The 18,551-nt window shown below is 34.5% G+C and overlaps 1 protein-coding gene across 7 annotated transcripts in view; it reads left to right on the top strand.

Moving 5' to 3' along the window:
• Positions 1–18,551, top strand: part of ABL2 (ABL proto-oncogene 2, non-receptor tyrosine kinase) — a gene marked incomplete at its 5' end in the record, with an annotated part of 104,376 nt that overhangs the window by 69,064 nt on the left and 16,761 nt on the right. For 5 of the 7 annotated variants that reach the window (XM_081299948.1, XM_081299950.1, XM_081299952.1 and 2 more), the window contains 3 exons: positions 13,161–13,223; positions 14,347–14,517; positions 17,380–17,675. In XM_081299948.1, the coding sequence (XP_081156074.1) occupies positions 13,161–13,223; positions 14,347–14,517; positions 17,380–17,675 (530 nt within the window). Of the gene's footprint in view, positions 1–8,161; positions 8,289–13,160; positions 13,224–14,346; positions 14,518–17,379; positions 17,676–18,551 lie in introns of those variants that run through there. The other 2 variants (XM_081299949.1, XM_081299954.1) reach the window with 2 other exon arrangements.

Below are 18,551 nucleotides of genomic sequence, written 5' to 3' on the forward strand. Positions count from 1 at the left end.
GGCGGACACAACATCTTTGTTGGTATGTGGTGCTGAGGATCGAACCCGGGCCGCACGCATGCCAGGCGAGCGCGCTACCGCTTGAGCCACATCCCTAGCCCCTTTTAAGGATGTCTTAAGTGTATTTATCCAAAGGCCATAAGAGTCAAGTGATCTATTACTCAGGAGAGTGTTTCGGATCAGTAGGATTTATTTGGCAGTTGTGGTAGGCCAATATCTTAAAAGATAGCCTTGTCCTAATTCCCAGAACCTGTAAATGTTAACTCCTGTGGCCAAAGGGAGAGGGAGAGTGGGGAGAAAGGGGTGTGTGTGTGTGTGTGTGTGTGGCTTTTAGAGGTATGATGAGGAGCTTATCCTGGATTATTGAGTTGGGCCCTAAATGCCATGGCTGTGTAAGGGACAGAAAGGAAAAGACAATGTTAAGATAAAGCAGAGAGAAAGGAGAAGACAATGTGAAGATAAAGCAGAGATCTGAAGGTGCTGCTTTCGATGATTGAGTGATGTAGCCACAAGCCACTGAAAGCTGGAGGAAGCCAGCAATGGATTCTCCCAGAGAGCCTCCAAAGGAGCTATGGCCATGTTGACCCTTTGATTTTTGTCCCAGTGTGCCAGTTTCAGTCTTCTGGCTTCCTGAATTATTAAAGAAAGCATTTCGGTTGGCTTAAGCCATCTATTTTATGGTTATAGCAGATAGGGAAACTAATACAGCAGCCAGGTGTCTAGTTTATAATGACAAAGAGTGGTATGAATGACTTCACCTGTGGAGAATGCACAGCATGAGAAGAAGAGGCGATGTTTTTGTAATCTGGTACCACTCAGACATGTTATTTTGAATTAGTATTTCAGAAACTGAATATAAAATCTTATAATTATTGCCAGTTTTTTAATTGATAAAAAGTTTTTGATGGAATGCTAATAATTTCCTTTATCTTTTGTATAGATGTTGAACTATGTTAACTTCCAAATTTGCATCTTAGTGATTTCTAGTCTTGCTTTTGTCACTCTTACTTGGATATCTTCTGTATGTTACTTTATATTCATCTTGCTCCAAACTAGAGATTTAATATTTGTTACCATAACCTCTTTCCAAGTAATTATCCAATTTGTTTCAAAAGATTTCTTGAATTTGTATATTATTCTGTTCTGTGGTCAGATCCTCCTCACCTCAGTTCAGTTTGCTGTCGTAGACTTTGAGTTTTCTTTTAACTCCAGGTGGTGTGCCTGGAGTCTTCTAGACCAGAGCATAATCAATGTGTTACTCCTTCTACAAATCTAGAACGGCTTTCATTTGACTTTGAATTCTTACTACAGTCTACATTTTGTGGAAAGATAAATTTATGGAAGGAAGGAGTAAGGTTTGCTTGCCTGTTCCCTTGATGCGCTCTCTGGGTAACTGAGTTTATAGACATATCACCAGTGAAGAAGGATTTCTGTTCTACCATTAGGTGAAAAAGCAGGAGGATGAGAAGAGGTTTCCTCTACTTGTTATATCTTAATTGTTTTTAACTAAAAAATAATATGTATGTCAGAGGCATATTTGGGGGCAACATTCTGGTTTTCTTTACTAATGAATTTTAAATAACTTACTGTTGTTTCCTATACAACTTTCTCTTCACCCTAGTGAAGTGAGTATTCATACATAGCTGAAGGTTATTATGATGTACATTTTTTGAGGGCTTTATCATGAGCTTTGAAAATACCCTTAACCTGAAAATTTGTCCTAATGAAGTAATATTAGAAAAAAAATTAGGATGTACAAATGTATGTTATTTGATAATAGTCCAGAGTTGGAAATGATGGTGTTCATCTGCAAGATGAAATATAAATTTTCAAAGATTTATTAGAATATGAGAAAATTCTTATAATGTAGTTTTTAAAAGAAATAAGTGCTTTACTCACTTATTAATACCTCAATAGGAGGTGACTTTCGGTCATTCCGTCATCCCTTTTTAGTCTCTGGTAACTTTCTCATCCGTCCTTGCTTGATGTTGTTAGTCTCCTTTTCTGATTCCTTGTCTTTTTGTGTGAGCTTTCTAAGTGTAGTTTTTCAGTGCTTATTCCTAAATTCTGCACTTTAATTTTTTAATTTTTAAAATTAACATCCAATAAAATGGACCTTTTGTGGTATACAGTTTGATAAATTTCAGTCCATGTATAGATTTGTGTAATTGTCACTGCACTTAGGATACTGAGTAGTTCCATTACCCCATTAAAAAATAATAATCATAAAAACACTTTGAGGATCACACCTTTCCTAACCCTTGGCAACCACAATGGTTTTATCTTTTGGAAAATGTAGCCTTTTGTTATTGGCTTCTTTGGGGAACTCAGCATAATGCTTTTGAGATTGATCCAAGTTGTGCGTACCAGTACTTCAGATATCTTTTTTATTTTTTCCTTTTTATTACTGTATATTTTCTGTTATGTATTTGTTCCACAATATGTTCATCCAATTTGTCTGTAGATGGACATTTAGGTTGTTTTCAATAAGTATGAATAGAGCTGCTGTAAACTTTGTGTGCAGGTTTTTGTTTGAACATAATTTTCATTTCTCCAGGACAAATACTACTCATGAATGGATTGTTGGATCATATGGTAAGTATATGGTGTACTTTCTGAGAAATTGCCAAATTATTTTCCAAGGTAGTGGTACCATTTTGCATTTCGCCTATCAATGTGTGAAGGTTTTGTCTAACTATCCTAGGTTAGCATTTGGTATTATAATATTTTTGTTAGTCACGGTAATAGATATGTAGTAGTATCTTTTTGTGGCTTTAAATGTTCTGAATGTGTGTCCTTAGATATATAATTTGCAAATATTTTTTATCAGGTTATAGCTTTTCTTTTTATTCTCTTAACAAAGTCTCAGAATATATACCTTTCTAAAAACAGCTTTGTTGAGTTATAGTTTACATTCCATAAAATTCATCTGTCTTAAAATGTGTACAATTCAATAATTTTAAGTAAATGTACAGAATTGTGCAACCCTTACCACAGTCCTGTTTTAGAGCATCTCTTATCACCCAGTGGATCTCTTGTACTAGTTGGTCTGTGTTCCTATCTCTAGTCCCAGGTAACAATAATGTGCTTTCTGGTCATTTCATATGAATGGAGTTCTGAAATATGTAGGCTTTTAAAATTGTTTTATGGAGATGTAGTACACATCATAAAATTTACCCATTTATACTATTAGAATTCAGTGGTTTTTATTAGTACATTAACAGAATTTTTCAACCCATCAGCACAATCTAATTTTTTTTTTAAGATCTTAGAAAATTTTTTTTCATCCCCTGAAAGAAACCTTGAAACTCTTAACAGTTATTCTGTGTTCCTCTCCTCACCTCTGCTCTAGGCTATCATTATCTACTTTCTCTATGAATTTACCTATTCTAGATGTTTCACCTGAATGGAATCACAATACTCTGATTTCTCTTCAGATTGTATCTTTCACCTTTCACTAAACGGAACCACGTAGTATGTATTAGTTTTTGACTGACTTCTTTCATTTGGCATAAGGTTTTCAAGGCATGTCTATTTCAGCATGTATGAGTACTTCATTCCTATTTATTCCTGAATAGTTTTATATGTCCATTCATCAGTTGGTGAACATGGGTTATTTCCACTTTGCGTCATTATGAATAATGCTGTGAATCATAGTGTGCAAATTTTGTGTGGATATATTTTCATCTTTAATTTTTTTTTGGTTATGCTAATGGCTATGATTTATTAAAGTGGAAGGAAATGCAGCAGAACCATCAAAAGGAAAAAGCACATGGAAAAATTCCAGAGCAAATCAGGCACCTCATCCTTTAATTTTTCTACTACCTGTATGATTATATTTTTCTTTCTTTCTTTCTTTTTTTAGTTATAGTTGGACATAATACCTTCATTTTATTCATTCACTTTTTTTTTTTTAATGTGGTGCTGAGGATCGAACCCAGGGTCTCGCATATGTGAGGCGAGCGCTCTACAGTTGAGCCATAACCCCAGCCCTATATTTTTCTTTTTGACAGCCTTTCATTGGATTGTTACACATTCATTTTGACAATCTGTTATAAATGTGATTAGATCATTTGTATGTGGTATAATATAATCCAAATTATTTTGGAATTTGGGTCCATAATATTTTAAAATATTTTTTTCTTAGTTGTAGATGGACACAATACCTTCAATTAATTTATGTTTATGTAGTGCTGCGGATTGAACCCAGTGGCTCACATGTGCTAGGAAAGTGCTTTACCACTGAGCTACAACCCCAGCCTCCAGGTCTATCATTTCTTGTTTGCTCTTTTCGGTCTTGAATTATTTGAACCTTGTTATTTAGCGTTCCACTTTATTTATTTTATGTATGTTTGTATCTCTCGTTTGATTGTCCAGGGGTCCATATAGGGATTTCAGTATATATGTTGAACTTTTCACATACTGCTTAGACTGAGTGTTTACCACTTTAAGTGAAGTATGGAAACCTTATCATCATATAGTTCTCTTTATTTTTTCATCTTTATGTTATAATTGTTACATGTTATATCTATTATATGTACATAAATTGAAGGGCCCATACAGATGGTACTACATACTTTATGTTTCTAGTCATCAAACATATTTTAAACAACCCAAGAGAATAGTGTATTTTGTTTGCCCAGATGTTAATCAGTTTTTGTAGTTGTTTATTCTTTTTTTAATATTTATTTTTTAGTTATAGGTGGGTACAATATCTTCATTTTATTTTTATGTAGTGCTGAGGATCGAACCCAGTGCCTCACGCATGGTAGGCCAGCGCTCTACCTCTGAGCCACACCTCCAGCCCCTAGTTATTTATTCTTAGTGTTCCAAAATTTCCTTCTAATATTCTTTCCCATTTTATCAGAAAAACCTTTGACAATTCCTTTAGAGCAAGTCTTCTGGCAACAAGTTTTTGCTTTCAACTGAAAATGTGTTTATCTTCATTTTGGAAGGATAATGGATATAGAATTTTGGGTTATGACAGAGTTTTTGTTTGTTTGTTTCAGTGCTGGGAGTTGAACCTAGGGCTTCAAGTAAATGCTCTAACATTAAGCTACCTCCCCAGTCTTTGTTTTTCTTAGCACTTAAGATTATGTGTTCTGCTTTCTAGGCTCCATAGTTTCAGATGAGAAATCTTAAGTGACTTGAATCATCGTTCTATAAATCTGATTCTACACTTTTGTCTGACTCTTGTCTCCCTAAGTGATCTCATCCAGGTCCGTAATTTAAATACCATATAATGCTGAAGACTGCAGCCCAGGATTATCTCTGATCTCCAGATTTATATATCACAGATCTTAGTTATATCTCTCAAACTTACTTGTCCATGGAACTTGAGATATACTACTATTCTGAGTGAGTGACATGGCCATCTACCATGTACTTAAGCCTGAAACTTAGTAGCCAACAAACCACCCAAGCACCCCCATGTATGTTGTATCTACATTATCTGCAAGTCCTGTGGATTTCCATCTGCAAACCATATCTTTTATGTTCTTCTACTTTTCTGTCTCTGCTGTTACCATCCTGTTCCAAGCCAACATGATCCTTTTCTGCATATTTTTCTGTTTCTAATTTTTTAAAGATGGAAGTCAAACCATCTGATCTCCTTGCTTAAAACCATTCACTGGATTTCCTTTATACTTGGAATAGAAGCCTAAACCCTTAAGTATTTGATCTGGTCAACTCCTGACATCCACAGTAGTACTTTTTTCATTTTCTTTGCATACCAGGTTCTTTCCTCTCTTAGGGTTTTTGCATGTGCTTCATTCTCCCTGCCCTCCCTCCCCATCCATTCTTTGCTTGGATGCTCCTTTTGCTTCCAGCTTTAGTTTGTCACTTTATTTAAATAGTATAATTTCCTGCCTTAACCTGTTATTAACGAGATTTGCAAAAAATAACAATGCTGTTCTTATCTTTTAATTCTCTTCTGAAAGTTATTTTTTAATTTTTAAAAAATATTTATTTTTTAGTTGTAGTTGGACACAGTATCTTTATTTTATTTCTTTTTATGTGATGCTGAGGATCAAACCCAGGGCCTCACACGTGCTAGGTGAGTGCTCTACCGCTGAGCCACAATCCCAGCCCTGAAAGTTATTTATTTATTTATTTATTTATTTATTTATTTTTTTATTTTTTTATTTTTTTATTTTTATGTGGTGCTGAGGATTGAACCCAGTGCTTCACACATGCAAGGCAGGCGCTCTACCACTGAACTACAACCCTAGCCCTGAAAGTTATTTATTAAACAAAATGTTTTATGTTAAATAATGGGTTTACTGTTGTTTTAGAATTAATAAATATTGTTAAGATTTCTCAGCTTTAATTTTAGCTATGGTAATGTGTAATGTAATATGTAATGACAAATTTTTTAACCCACATAAACCAAAGATCTTTGGAGATCTGTTGCATATTTTTAATTTTAGTTTTTATTGTGATAAGATATTCATAACACAATTTACAATTTCAACTACTTTTAGGTATACATAAATAAATTTACAATGTTGTACAACAATATTTGCAGAAGTAGGTTTTGAGAATGAGAGGAAAATTCCAGATGTTTCATATTAATGGAATTATACAATATTTCTTTTGTGTCTCTAATTTCACTTAGTTTTTAAAATCCTTATCTGTGTTGTATCACATATCAAAAGTCCATTCCTTATTAGAGTTGAATAATATTCCATTAAATGTATAGGATACATTTTGTTTATTCGTTTATCTCTTCTTTACTCTTAGTTACAATACAAGAACAATTTAAATGTATTGATAACGTAAATAGCAAATAATTAAGTAGTAAATCATGTGGTTTAGAATCTACATATTTCACCATAGATTTTTTTATAATCCAGAGGAGAAAGTCAACCTGGTATTTGAAATTCTGAGTCATTATTTGAGGTTACCATTAGTCATTTAATTCTTGTTTTCTCCATGATATGGACAGTATTGGCTTTATCAAGATTAATTTCATTGAAAGCGTAAGTTAGTTTATTTGTTGTTGTTGTTGTTTGGTGCTAAGGAATGAACCCAGGGATGAGCCATATCCAGACAAGGTCTCACTAAGTTGCTGAGAGGCTACCTTGAACTTGTGATCCTCCTGTCTCAGTCTCCAGAGTAGCTGGGATTACAGGCATGTGCCATCACACCTGGCAAGCTTTTTTTTTTTTTTTTTTTTTAAACTGTTAACAATTACCTACATATAGTAATATTAAATTATAATTTATGTTTTACTTTATTGCAGGCTACTTCAGTCTGGCCGTCTATAATTTTACCTTATTATTTTTATTGATCTAGAATAATGCTGATGTATATATAGTAAATGCTTGATAGATATTAAATCAGTGAGTGTTCTCAGCTACACAGTTATAAACACCCTTGTATTTTTGTAGATCATATCATTAAAGTCATCCCTTATTTATAGATTTTACTAATTTTTTGTAAGACACTCTTATTTTCAAATTCTTAAATTTTATTTAACTTTCTTCCTCTATTATTAACAAAGATTAGGCTTTGTTTTTGAAAGTTTAACACTGAAAAATTTTCAATATAATCATGCTATTCTTTAACCTGTATTAAGCTATAGAGCCAAAAATGTTAGTGGAGGCAGTTATTTCCTGGCTTTTGGCTATGAATCAGATAGTAACTATTTCTTTGGTTTTGAAATTGTGGTTTCTTGAGCTAACTTGAGTGATGTAAAAGATGAGTCTTGTTAGGCGTTTCCTCTTTTAAAAATTTATTTAGTGTTTTATTATAAACAGATTTTCTCCAAGGAAACATTTCTCTGTAGTCTTACCTCATCACCCTTAGAAATGAAAACCTTCCTATATGAACTGATAACTTAGTTTATTACGAAGCTATATGTTACTCACATGTGTGATGAAAATAGCCTTGTGTTTTTATTTTATACACACACGCACATTTCTGCATTTAATATTCCCAGAACTTTCAGAAGTAACTCGATTCTGACTCAGTCTTGTGCTGATTACAAGACATTTTCCTTTAGGCTACCCTCCACCCATTTTGGGAGTTGTGAGTGTTTATCCTCTTATTGGTTAACTCTGGCCACTGAGTACATGAGTAAATGTCACATGCATGTGGTGTTGCTTGTCAGAGTGGAATTCTAAGACTTCCTCTTTACATAGAGCAGTTTAACTTTGTGCTTCTGACCAGCGCCATGGTCTTGGGGACAGTTCTGCTTCCACCTAATAGTTATGGCAGAGATCAGAACACATCACTTTGCTGCCTGTGCAGTGAGGCCTCAGGATCTGCTGTACCCAACTTGACAGGTATGGGTCAGAGTTGGTAGTTGGAGAAAGGGTGGATAACCACAAGAGTCAAGTGTGGAGATGTTAAAAAATTAATCTTACCTGCTATTGTTATCATCCGCATGTTTTGTCAGTAAAGGTTTATGTTGCTTTTTTTCTTAGTATTTCATAGTGTAATGTTTATTGAATATTTATTGAATAGTTAGCAAATGAAAGAATATATAAATGATATTTTATGATATGAAGATGTATATATGTCTTGATGTGAAGAACTTAAGCTGTGTTAAAAACTGTTGAATACTTTATCCAACTTAGTTTTCAAAAGAGATTAAAATTATTAGCTTGTAGAGAATACAGTCAGGTGAAGTAGAATTCTGTGAAGAAAAAGGTTTATAAAATACTCAAAACTACCTAAACTAAAAAATTTGTATTTTAATTTTTCCAATTACTACCTGACAGATTTCTAATAAAACTGATAAAGAGTTATTGAATAACTAATTGTTGGAAGTGTTTTTATAAAATTAAGCATTAAGTTTCAGATTACTGGGGCTGGAGTTGTAGCTCAGTGGTAGGAGTGCTTGCTTGGTACATGTGAGGCACTGGGTTTGATCCTCAGCATCACATAAAAATAAATAAAAATAAAACAAAGGTATAAAAAAGTTTCGGATTTCTCTGAGTTTATTATTCTAGGTTTTAACTTGTTTAATCATAGTAATTTATTTTGAACAAGCTATTATTGCTGTTTTGCTTTATTTTTGTTGTATATTGCACATTTATCAATAGGAAAAAGTTAATAGGGCTGGGGTTGAGGCTCAGTGGCAGAACACTTGCACTGGTTCGATCCTCAGTACCATATAAAAACAAACAAAGATATTGTGTCCATCTACAACTAAAATAAAATTAAAAAAAAATTAACAAAGCCCAGTGCAGTGGCACATACCTATAGCCCAGTGACTTGGGAGGCTGAGACAAGAGGACTAGAAGTTTGAGGCCAGTCTGGGTAGTTTATTGAAACCCTGTCTCAAAAAAGAAAAAATTAAAAGGGCTGGGGATGTAACTCAGTTCTAGAGAGCCTCTGGGTTCAGTCCCAATATCCTAGTACTGAAGGAAAAAAAAGGAGCATAGGGGATGGAGAAAGAAAGAAGTAACAAAATTCCCTTTTTAAAATTGTCATAAAATAGCTCTGCCACTTGGTTCCTTTACATACATAAGTAAAATTCAGTTTTCTAATGTTTTGTCTTAAGTCCATCATCTACCTCTATAAAAAAAAGCAGTAATTAACTAGAAGATTAGTTCAGTTGCTATCTAACTTAACTTAGTATATAGCAGTCACTTCACATTGTTCAAAAATGAAACTTCGCAGCCTACACATCTCCATTGAGGCTTGTGCAGTACATCTGAATCATCCAGACATGTCTATCTTAACTGATGAGGAAAGTGCCACAGACTAGGCCCACTGACTCTACTTGCTCTGCCCACAGGCTTTTGTTTCATTTTGGTTTTGCATTAACCCTTAGCTGATTCTTTTCCATTTATTTCTTTTAACACTGTGATTCAATACATGTTCATTCTCGTCCCCAGAAAAATGTTGAATTTCTTTTCTTTAAAAAAGTTCTCTTTTTGTTTGGTACCAGTAGGTAGGATGGGATTTCAGTGGGATATCCTGTGTAGACTGGTTTACAGGAAATTGACCCTCAGTTCTATGAGAACAGAAGAGTGAGTGGGAAGAAAGAAGAAAAGAAGGAAGGAAGATCTTTTGACTCAGTCAGAAGGACCATAAAACCAGAGATGGGAAGAGGGAGTGGTGGGAAATGAAAAGGTTTGTTTTCCAAATAGTGGTTCTCTTAGTATTTTTGCCTGAAAAAAATTATTTTTATCCTGTGTTTATTGATTTGTATATTTAAGAAATATGTAGTATTGTTTGACCTTTAGATATTTCAAAATTTATGTTACATTGTGTTGTGGGTCTTATCCTATTTTCTCCTTTTGTCAGATAACTTCTTCTTTTGTTTTTTTTTAGTACTAGTAATTGAACTCAGGAACACTTCACCTCTGAGCTACATCTTTAGTCTTTTTTCTTTTTAATTTTGAGACAGCGTCTTGCTAAATTGCTGAATCTGGCCTTGGACTTGAAATCCTCCTGCTTCAGTTTCCTGATTATAGACATGTGCCCCTGCACCTGGCTAAATAACATGGTTTTAAAGAAGCTAACTTTGCCTTTAAAAATCTTCCCTTGGGCTTGGAGTTCCTCCCCTGATAGATGAATCACATGTTATGAACATGTCCTTGCACATTGACAGTCATCAGTACAGAATTCTTACTCATCCATTTTAAATGCTTATTTAATTTAAAGTTTGAAACCTTGTCTGACTCCAGAGTTTTGTTTTATATTTTGTCCTCTTATAGCATCCTCTGAGTATGGCAGTCTACATGATTTATTCTTTTTTGAAACCTCTTATATACAGGCACTGTTTGGCATTCACTGTTCAGTGAACAAAACAGAAAATTCCTGTCCTCGTGAAACTTGTATTCTAGTAGGGGAAGTTAGATGATATGCAAAAGTATAGTAATTAATAAGTAAATTATATGTTTGGTAGTAAGAGCTGTGGAGAAAAATATATCAAGAAAGGAAATGTGGAAGATGTGGAAGCGTTGTTAGGAATAGTTGCACTTTAAAATAGAGTAATCAGAAAATGCCATACTGGGAAGGGTAGTATTTGAGTAAAATGTCATGGGGACAAGTGTTTAGGCAGAAGGAAAACCAGCACAAAGATCCCGAAGCAGGAGTGTGTCTGCCATGTTTAAATGATAGCAGGGAGGCCAGTGGTCAGGTCAGAATGATATAAACTAAGGCGAGAGTAGTTAAGAGAGCACAAGACACAGAGTGAAGGACCTCATAGGCTCTTTAAGGATTTTGGTTTTTACTCTAAAATGGGGAGCCATTGAAAGAGTTTTAAACAGTTTGGTTTATGCATTAAGAGATAACGAGTGTTGACAAACAATAGGAAGACAATATAGAAGCATGGAAATCAGTAGCTTCATGAAATAATCTAGGTGACAGATGATTATTGTAACAGGATGGTGGTAGTGGAGAGGGTGAGTGAGAGATGGATAAACTGGATATTTCTGAAAGGAGTGCCAATAGAAGTTCTGAATGAATTGGATGTGGTATGTGTGAGCAAGAAAGAAGTCATGAATGATTACAACGTTTTTGGCCTTAGCACCTGAAAAGATGAAATTATCATCAGCTGAGATGGGAATTCTGTAGGAGAAACAGATTTGCGGTGGTGGTGGGGAGAATAGAGAGTAGTTTTGTATATTAAGTTGAACAGTGTTATTAGAGATTTCTAGTCTTTTATGTTCTGAAATCCAGCACAATATCTAGCATATAGTAAATGTTCACACAAGTTACTAGTTTTGTAAATCTTAAAACTTTTTTTTTGGGGGGGGAGGTGCAAAGGTTGGCCTAGGCAAGTGCTATACTACTGAGCTACATCCCCAGCCCTTATCTTAAACTCTAATATGCTGGGTTTCACAAAGTTAGGTATAAATGTATAGCATTTGCTGTTTTTGTCCTAATAGGATTTAAGTTGGCTACAATGTCTGCTTAATACTACAGTATCTTTAACCTTGTCATTGATGATAGAAAAGTTCTCCAGGGGTGAGATTTTTATATAATTTCAAACAGGCAGCTTGTATCTAAAAAGAATGAAGTGTATTTGAAATTGTACTTTGATAATCGTTAGACAATAATAATTACAAAACATTGTGATGTGTTATCACATTATTTCTGACAAAATCATTTATCTGTATGGATCTTGGGGTGTTTAGTGTGGCCTTGTTAAATTGATAAAAGTGAATATTTACTATGGGTTGTTTTTTTGTTTTTTTTTTTTGACAATGCTTTTGATTTTAATGAAGGACTGGCATTTGTGACCCAGTGGAACGTCTGCTAGAGCAAGTAATTTTTTCATTAAAATAAAAATATAGTACATGTGACCACTTCAAAGAATGTTTCTTATGATATGTTGTTGTTGTTGTTGTTTATTTGGTAATCCTAAATTAGTTATCTTATATATAATTTAACTGTTTCATCCATTGTAACTTTGTTTAAACAGGGAGCAAGTATTTGCTTTAAATTGACTTTTTGGGACACCTGAACATACCTTTTAAGTCTATTATAATACTTTTAATACAAAACAAAATTTGACTCTAGAAATTCAGACATTTCTTTCTTTTCAGAGAAGAAATGAATGTGATGAAGTGAAACTATGCCACTCTTTAGATAATTACAGATCTGCCTGCAGTAGGAATTTCTGTCAATATCATGTAGATAGTTATGAAACATTGTTTAGTGTGATTTTAAGATTAAAATTCATTTGTTTCCTGTCATATATTTTTGTGTAAGTTAGCAATTCATTCAGCTAATAGTTACTGAACACATGTTATGAAAACTAGACAGAAGATTCAGTTCTTATCCTTAAGGAGTCTCCATTGTAAAGTGTGGGAAATAGACATAGATGGAGGTGATTGATGGGACAAATGTCAGGTTTTGAAAGCATAGAGAGGTGTGTGGTTTCCTAGGGGAAGTTATAGATTTCTAGGGGAGCTAACTAAGTGTGGTAAGGTGAGAAGTCAGCTAGTCAGAAGAAAGTAGAATGAGAACCCATTCTAGGTGTACAGGACTCAACAAAGACCAAGAGGTGGGAAGCAGAGTGGCATATGTTAAATGTGAGGTGTGGAGTGGGGAGAGACAAAGTTGGAGAAGTAGATCTCAACCATCTACTAATTGTGAAAGGTCTCAAAGGCCATGCATGATAAGGAGACTTCAGCTTGATGAACTCTTGAAGTGGTTTAAGAAGAGTGATGTGGTCAAATTTTTGTCTTAAATAGATCACTTTGCCAGCTGTGTGGAGGATGGATTTGAGGGAGACAAGACTGGAGGCAATAGTCCAGGTGAGATTTTGGGGATCTGAACTGAGGTCTTGGAAGTAGAGATGGAAAGAAGAATGGATTTGAAACAAAATAAGACCACAGATTTAAAGGTTTTTCCCTTCAAATATGTTAAAAAATAATTTTAAATTAAAAGTCAGGAGAGACTTAATACAAAAATGTTGTTCTATGACAGACAATTGGATGGTTTGCCTTAGCAGACAGCCACTAAAATCAGTCCCAGAAATCTAGAAAAATTTGGAAGAACAATTATTTTTTGTATAGCCAATCTGGGCTATGTGGGACAGGTGATCTTTCAGACAATATAGGTATCACCTGTCTATTTGTATGAATAAATTAGGAACTATAAAGCCTTAAGGAAGAAACTGGTCTTACTAGGCTTCAACCACTGCACATGATAGAAACTCAATAAATATTCACTGATTAAATTTTCAATATTTTACAGATATATGCTCAGGAAAAGAAATTAGAGGGTTTTTTAAGTCATTAAAACCATGAACAGTTACAAACTGTTCTTAACCTAAAAAGATTGTTTGAAATGTCAAGAATACTTTGTATTGAACCAAAACATGTTTCTTTCATTTTGCAGAAATTTGGGACCATTTTGCTGAAAGCATTATTTCTGTAATTTTTATACATAATGGAAGGTCTGGATTTATTCAGTACTTCTATATTTCTGAAATATTTCTTTTTCCTATAGTTTGATTTCTTTGGAAAGAGTAATGGAAGAAGTGTAGTTTAGAATTTATAAAACATAACTATTCTTTATTTAAAGCCATCACCACAACAAAATATGCTGTGTGTTTTTTAAAGGTAGGAGCCTCTTCTTTCTGAGCTTTCTTTTTTACATTTTAAGAAAACTATGCCATATCTGATTTTGGTGCATGCATATAAATCAGAGCTAAACTTTGTGGTCCTTTCTCTATCTTGTTACCATTTCAAAAAGTAATTCTCTGTCTAATGCTCGGGAGACACAGTGCCTAATTGCTCATCTTCATGACACCATTAACTGTACAGTTCTGTCTCTCTTTGGAGTTGTCAGTATAGGCCAGCAAGTGAAATAATGTGTATGTACTGAATTCAAATGAACTCATTGTGAATTCTTTTCCCTTTTTGTGTCTTTCAGAAGCTTTGCACCGCCCTTATGGTTGTGATGTTGAATCCCAGGCACTGAACGAAGCTATCAGGTGGAGTTCCAAGGAGAACTTGCTTGGAGCCACTGAGAGTGACCCTAATCTCTTTGTTGCACTTTATGATTTTGTAGCGAGTGGTGATAATACACTCAGCATCACTAAAGGTGAGGCTTCTATATAACATCCAGTTTCTATTAGTAGTTAAGAATAGTCTGGCTTCTGCCACTGACTATAATTAGCTTGCTGATTTGGGCCCAGATACTTTTGGTTTGTTCCTTTTTTTAGCTGTGTAAGAGTTCTGCCCTATAAAGTGTAACACTATTTTTTAGGGTTTATTAAGGATAAAATCGAATTAAAACACCTTAGGAATTCTCAGAAATCTGTACTGTATATGTTATGTATGTAATATATATGTGTACATATATGTATGTACACATATATATTAAAATCTAAGTTTGTTCTTGCCTCTTGAATCTATAAAGGCTCCCACTGGGGAAAATGTATTTCAGGATAATTTTTAACTAAATAAAATTGGAACTTAAATGATTATTTGTCAAACAGATGCCTCTTGCTTACAAGTTTCAGAATGGAGAATTAAATGAGAGTGGTCATTCCAAGAAGGCAGCCTGTCCCCACTCAAGGAAGGTCACCCATCTGTAAGGAAGGCAGCCCTTCCCCATTTGAGGAATGCTACCCTTATATTTCTTGTCAGTATTTTCCAAGATAGCGCAGTCACCAAGGGAACATCGATATAGAAAGTCTTAATTTCTCATTTATGAGTTAGAGCAGCTGCTAGTCTACTGTTTAAGGACTAGAATTCCCTTTATCTATGGCCAAGAGTAGTTTCTCTTAAAATCCATGAAATGTCAGATTTTTTTTATCTTTCTTTCCCTTGTATTTTGGTACTGGGGATTAAACCCGGGGGTGCTCTGCCACTGAGCTACATCCCCAGTCCTTTTTATTTTTTATTTTGAGGCATGGTCTTGCTAAGTTGCCCAGGCTGCCCTGCAATTTGGGATCCTCTGCTTCAGCCTACCATGTAGATGGGATTACAGGTGTGTGCCTGGCTAGTTCCTTCTTCTTTGAAGGTGATACTTTGCTTACAGTAAAAAGAAGAATTCTGCTGAACTCAGTGCCTGCCTATAGCCAAGCTACTCAGTGACACTGAGATAAGACGATCATTTGAGCCCAAGACCTTGAGACTAGCCCAAGCAACAGGCAAGACTCTGTCTCAAGAAAGGAAAGAAAAGAAAGTTCTTTTTAGAATTCCTCTGCCAATAGGCCCAATTTTTATGGTAGTCAAAATTTCTAGAGTTGAAAATTCTCCTAACTGCCAAAAAGAAAAAAAAAAAAAACCTGTCATGTTTGCGTCCTGATTATGATGGTCTGTAATTAACAGTTCTATTTAAGGAAGGGGCAGTATGAAAATACACAAAACTTGGTCTTCTAGTTCTGTGGACTAATATAGAAAAGCAGCAGGGCAACAAGTTTTCCTATAAGTACAGAAATATAGTTGGCTAGTATTCATCTGTGCACTCGTGCATGTCCACTGCCACAAAAGACACACTTTTGTCTGTGTACATTGTATGTATATTATATACCCATGTGTGTGTATACATGTGCTTTTGTGTTTTTCTTCCCATATAGGTGTTTCAGGTAAGATAGTAGGGGCTACAAAGTTACGCTATGGTAAAAGTTTCTGGAGGTCGCTGGGAAAAGATAGATGGCTACCAGAGAAATTATTTTTGAATTTTTCTTCAATAGCCTTTGACTGGTAACTTCTGGGCCATGTGATTGATTTGGCATCCTTCTGATTTTTGACCCTCAGAAAGTAGGAGTGAACTCTGTATAGAAAGCCTTGCATCTGTTAGAGATAAGAGTCTAAGGCACTACAATATTTCATTAGATTAACTTTTATGCATTACTAAATAATGCATAAATAGAGTTATATATTAGTACATAAATAGAGTTATATATTAGTAATACTTATTTTTTTAAAATTTTTTTTATTGGTTGTTCACAACATTACAAAGCTCTTGACATATCATATTTCATACATTAGATTGAAGTGGGTTATAGTAATACTTATACATTACCTAAATAATAATGGTATCTTTTTTACCTTCCCTGTTTTGCCAAAGACACTTCTAATCTATACCTGAAAATATAGGGACAAAATGTACATTAAAATCTTAAGTTTATAATGGTGTATTAAGAATTGTAATGCAAAAATTAAAAAAAATCTAAGTTTTATGTTACAACTTTACTAGAGAAATCAAGAACATGGAAATTGGTAGCAAAGATTTACTAAGTGACTTGGAGTTTACGTTCCATCTTCAAAGTCATCTTCCCTTTCCATACACTAATTTTAGAGGAAAAGATAGGGGATTCATTCTTTGTGGAGGGTAGGAGGGAAACCATAGCTATATTGGGAAACTATACCATCCTGGAAGTAGCTGTGCTTTGGGAGTCCTCTCTGCCTTCTCCTGCTCTCCTAGTTTTCTTAGAGAAAACATTGCTGAAAACTCTTTGTTCATGTGTGTGTGGGTTTTTTTTTTTTTTTTATTTGTTTATATCCGTAGTTTTGTTGCCTTGGTGCCAAATGATATTTAGAAGCAACTTGGTATTTCACATCTTACCTCTAATTCTTGATTATCATTATCATAGTAAGCTATTTTGAGGGAAAGTGAATTTTATTTTTCTTGCACTATCATTTTCTAGCCAGTTGAGTAACTGTTCTGTCTTGTATGGTTTTTAGCACCATAGAGGTTCTTGGGAACATTTTTAAGGGGTTATATAAACTTTTAAAATTTTGTAATAAATGCAAGAAAATAATTTCTGGTCTTATAGTTCAAGCTACAAATCAGAGATCAATCAGGACATGGCCAGCTTTTGTTATTTACAAAACATCTTGCCATCAAATTCTTATTTTCTTTTTAAGTGAGTTTCAAGTTTGACAATACACTACATTGGTTTGAAATAAAGTCTTCTCTTTTCTTTTTGTTCTGTGATTATTTCACGGTTAGGTGAAAAACTACGAGTTCTTGGTTATAACCAGAATGGCGAGTGGAGTGAAGTTCGTTCTAAGAATGGACAGGGTTGGGTGCCAAGCAACTATATCACCCCAGTAAATAGCCTGGAAAAACATTCCTGGTACCATGGGCCTGTATCACGCAGTGCAGCCGAGTATCTACTCAGCAGTCTAATCAATGGCAGTTTCCTGGTGCGAGAAAGTGAGAGCAGCCCTGGGCAGCTGTCCATCTCGCTCAGGTATGAGGGGCGTGTGTATCACTACAGGATCAATACCACCACAGATGGCAAGGTAAGACTTGCCAGTAACCACTGCTACTTGTGGACTGGCTGCTCTGTACAAAGAGTACTCTCGCTGACTAAAGTGGAGTATAGTTTGTTTTTTTTTTTGTCTCACATGAAATAAGATATTTGCTGAATTTGTGAGTTTAGGATATTTGGCATGTTAGAGCTTGCTCTTTTCAAAACAATAAAGTAATATAAAATAAAAAGAGGACTATATCAATAGTTTAAAGATGAGTTACATGCGAAGGTAAAGAATGAAGGGAACTGCTATGTAAGCTGTTCTAATCATCAACACAAAAATATACACCCAGTATATTGACAAAGAATTTATATTAACCCTGTTTCATGGAAAATAAAAATAATCTCTAGAAAGTTCATGGAGTATGAGTTAAGACTTTTGAGACTGGCGTTTATCATTAAATGTATGTTTGTATGTTGATATAAATAGATCATTTTAGTCATTTAGTAGTTTTTATGTTGGGAAGATCACAAATTAGAATTAACTTATTTATTTATTTGTATTTGGTGGGGGGTACTGGGAATTGAACCCAGAGGCTTTAACCAGTGAGCCACCCTCCCAAGCCTTTTTTTTTTTTTTTTTTTTTTTTAATATATATCTTTTGAGACCGGTCTCACTAAGTTATTTAGGGCCTTGCTAAGTTGCTGGCTTTGAACCAGGGACAGTTGCTGGGATTACAGGTCTGCACCACCATGTCTGGCCAGAATGAATGTATTTAGAATGGAATTATTATATTTTATAAATTAGGAAGTCTGAGAGCTTGTGTCGGTTCTTCTGTTGAAAATTTAGATCAAACCCTTTTTTCCATTTTTTTTCCCTGTGTGATATGCATAACAGGGAAAAAGCATGGGCTTTAGACCAAAC

The sequence above is a fragment of the Spermophilus citellus genome (assembly GCF_964194105.1).
Source record: "Spermophilus citellus genome assembly, chromosome: 6".
In the NCBI taxonomy this organism is placed as follows: Eukaryota; Metazoa; Chordata; class Mammalia; order Rodentia; family Sciuridae; genus Spermophilus; species Spermophilus citellus.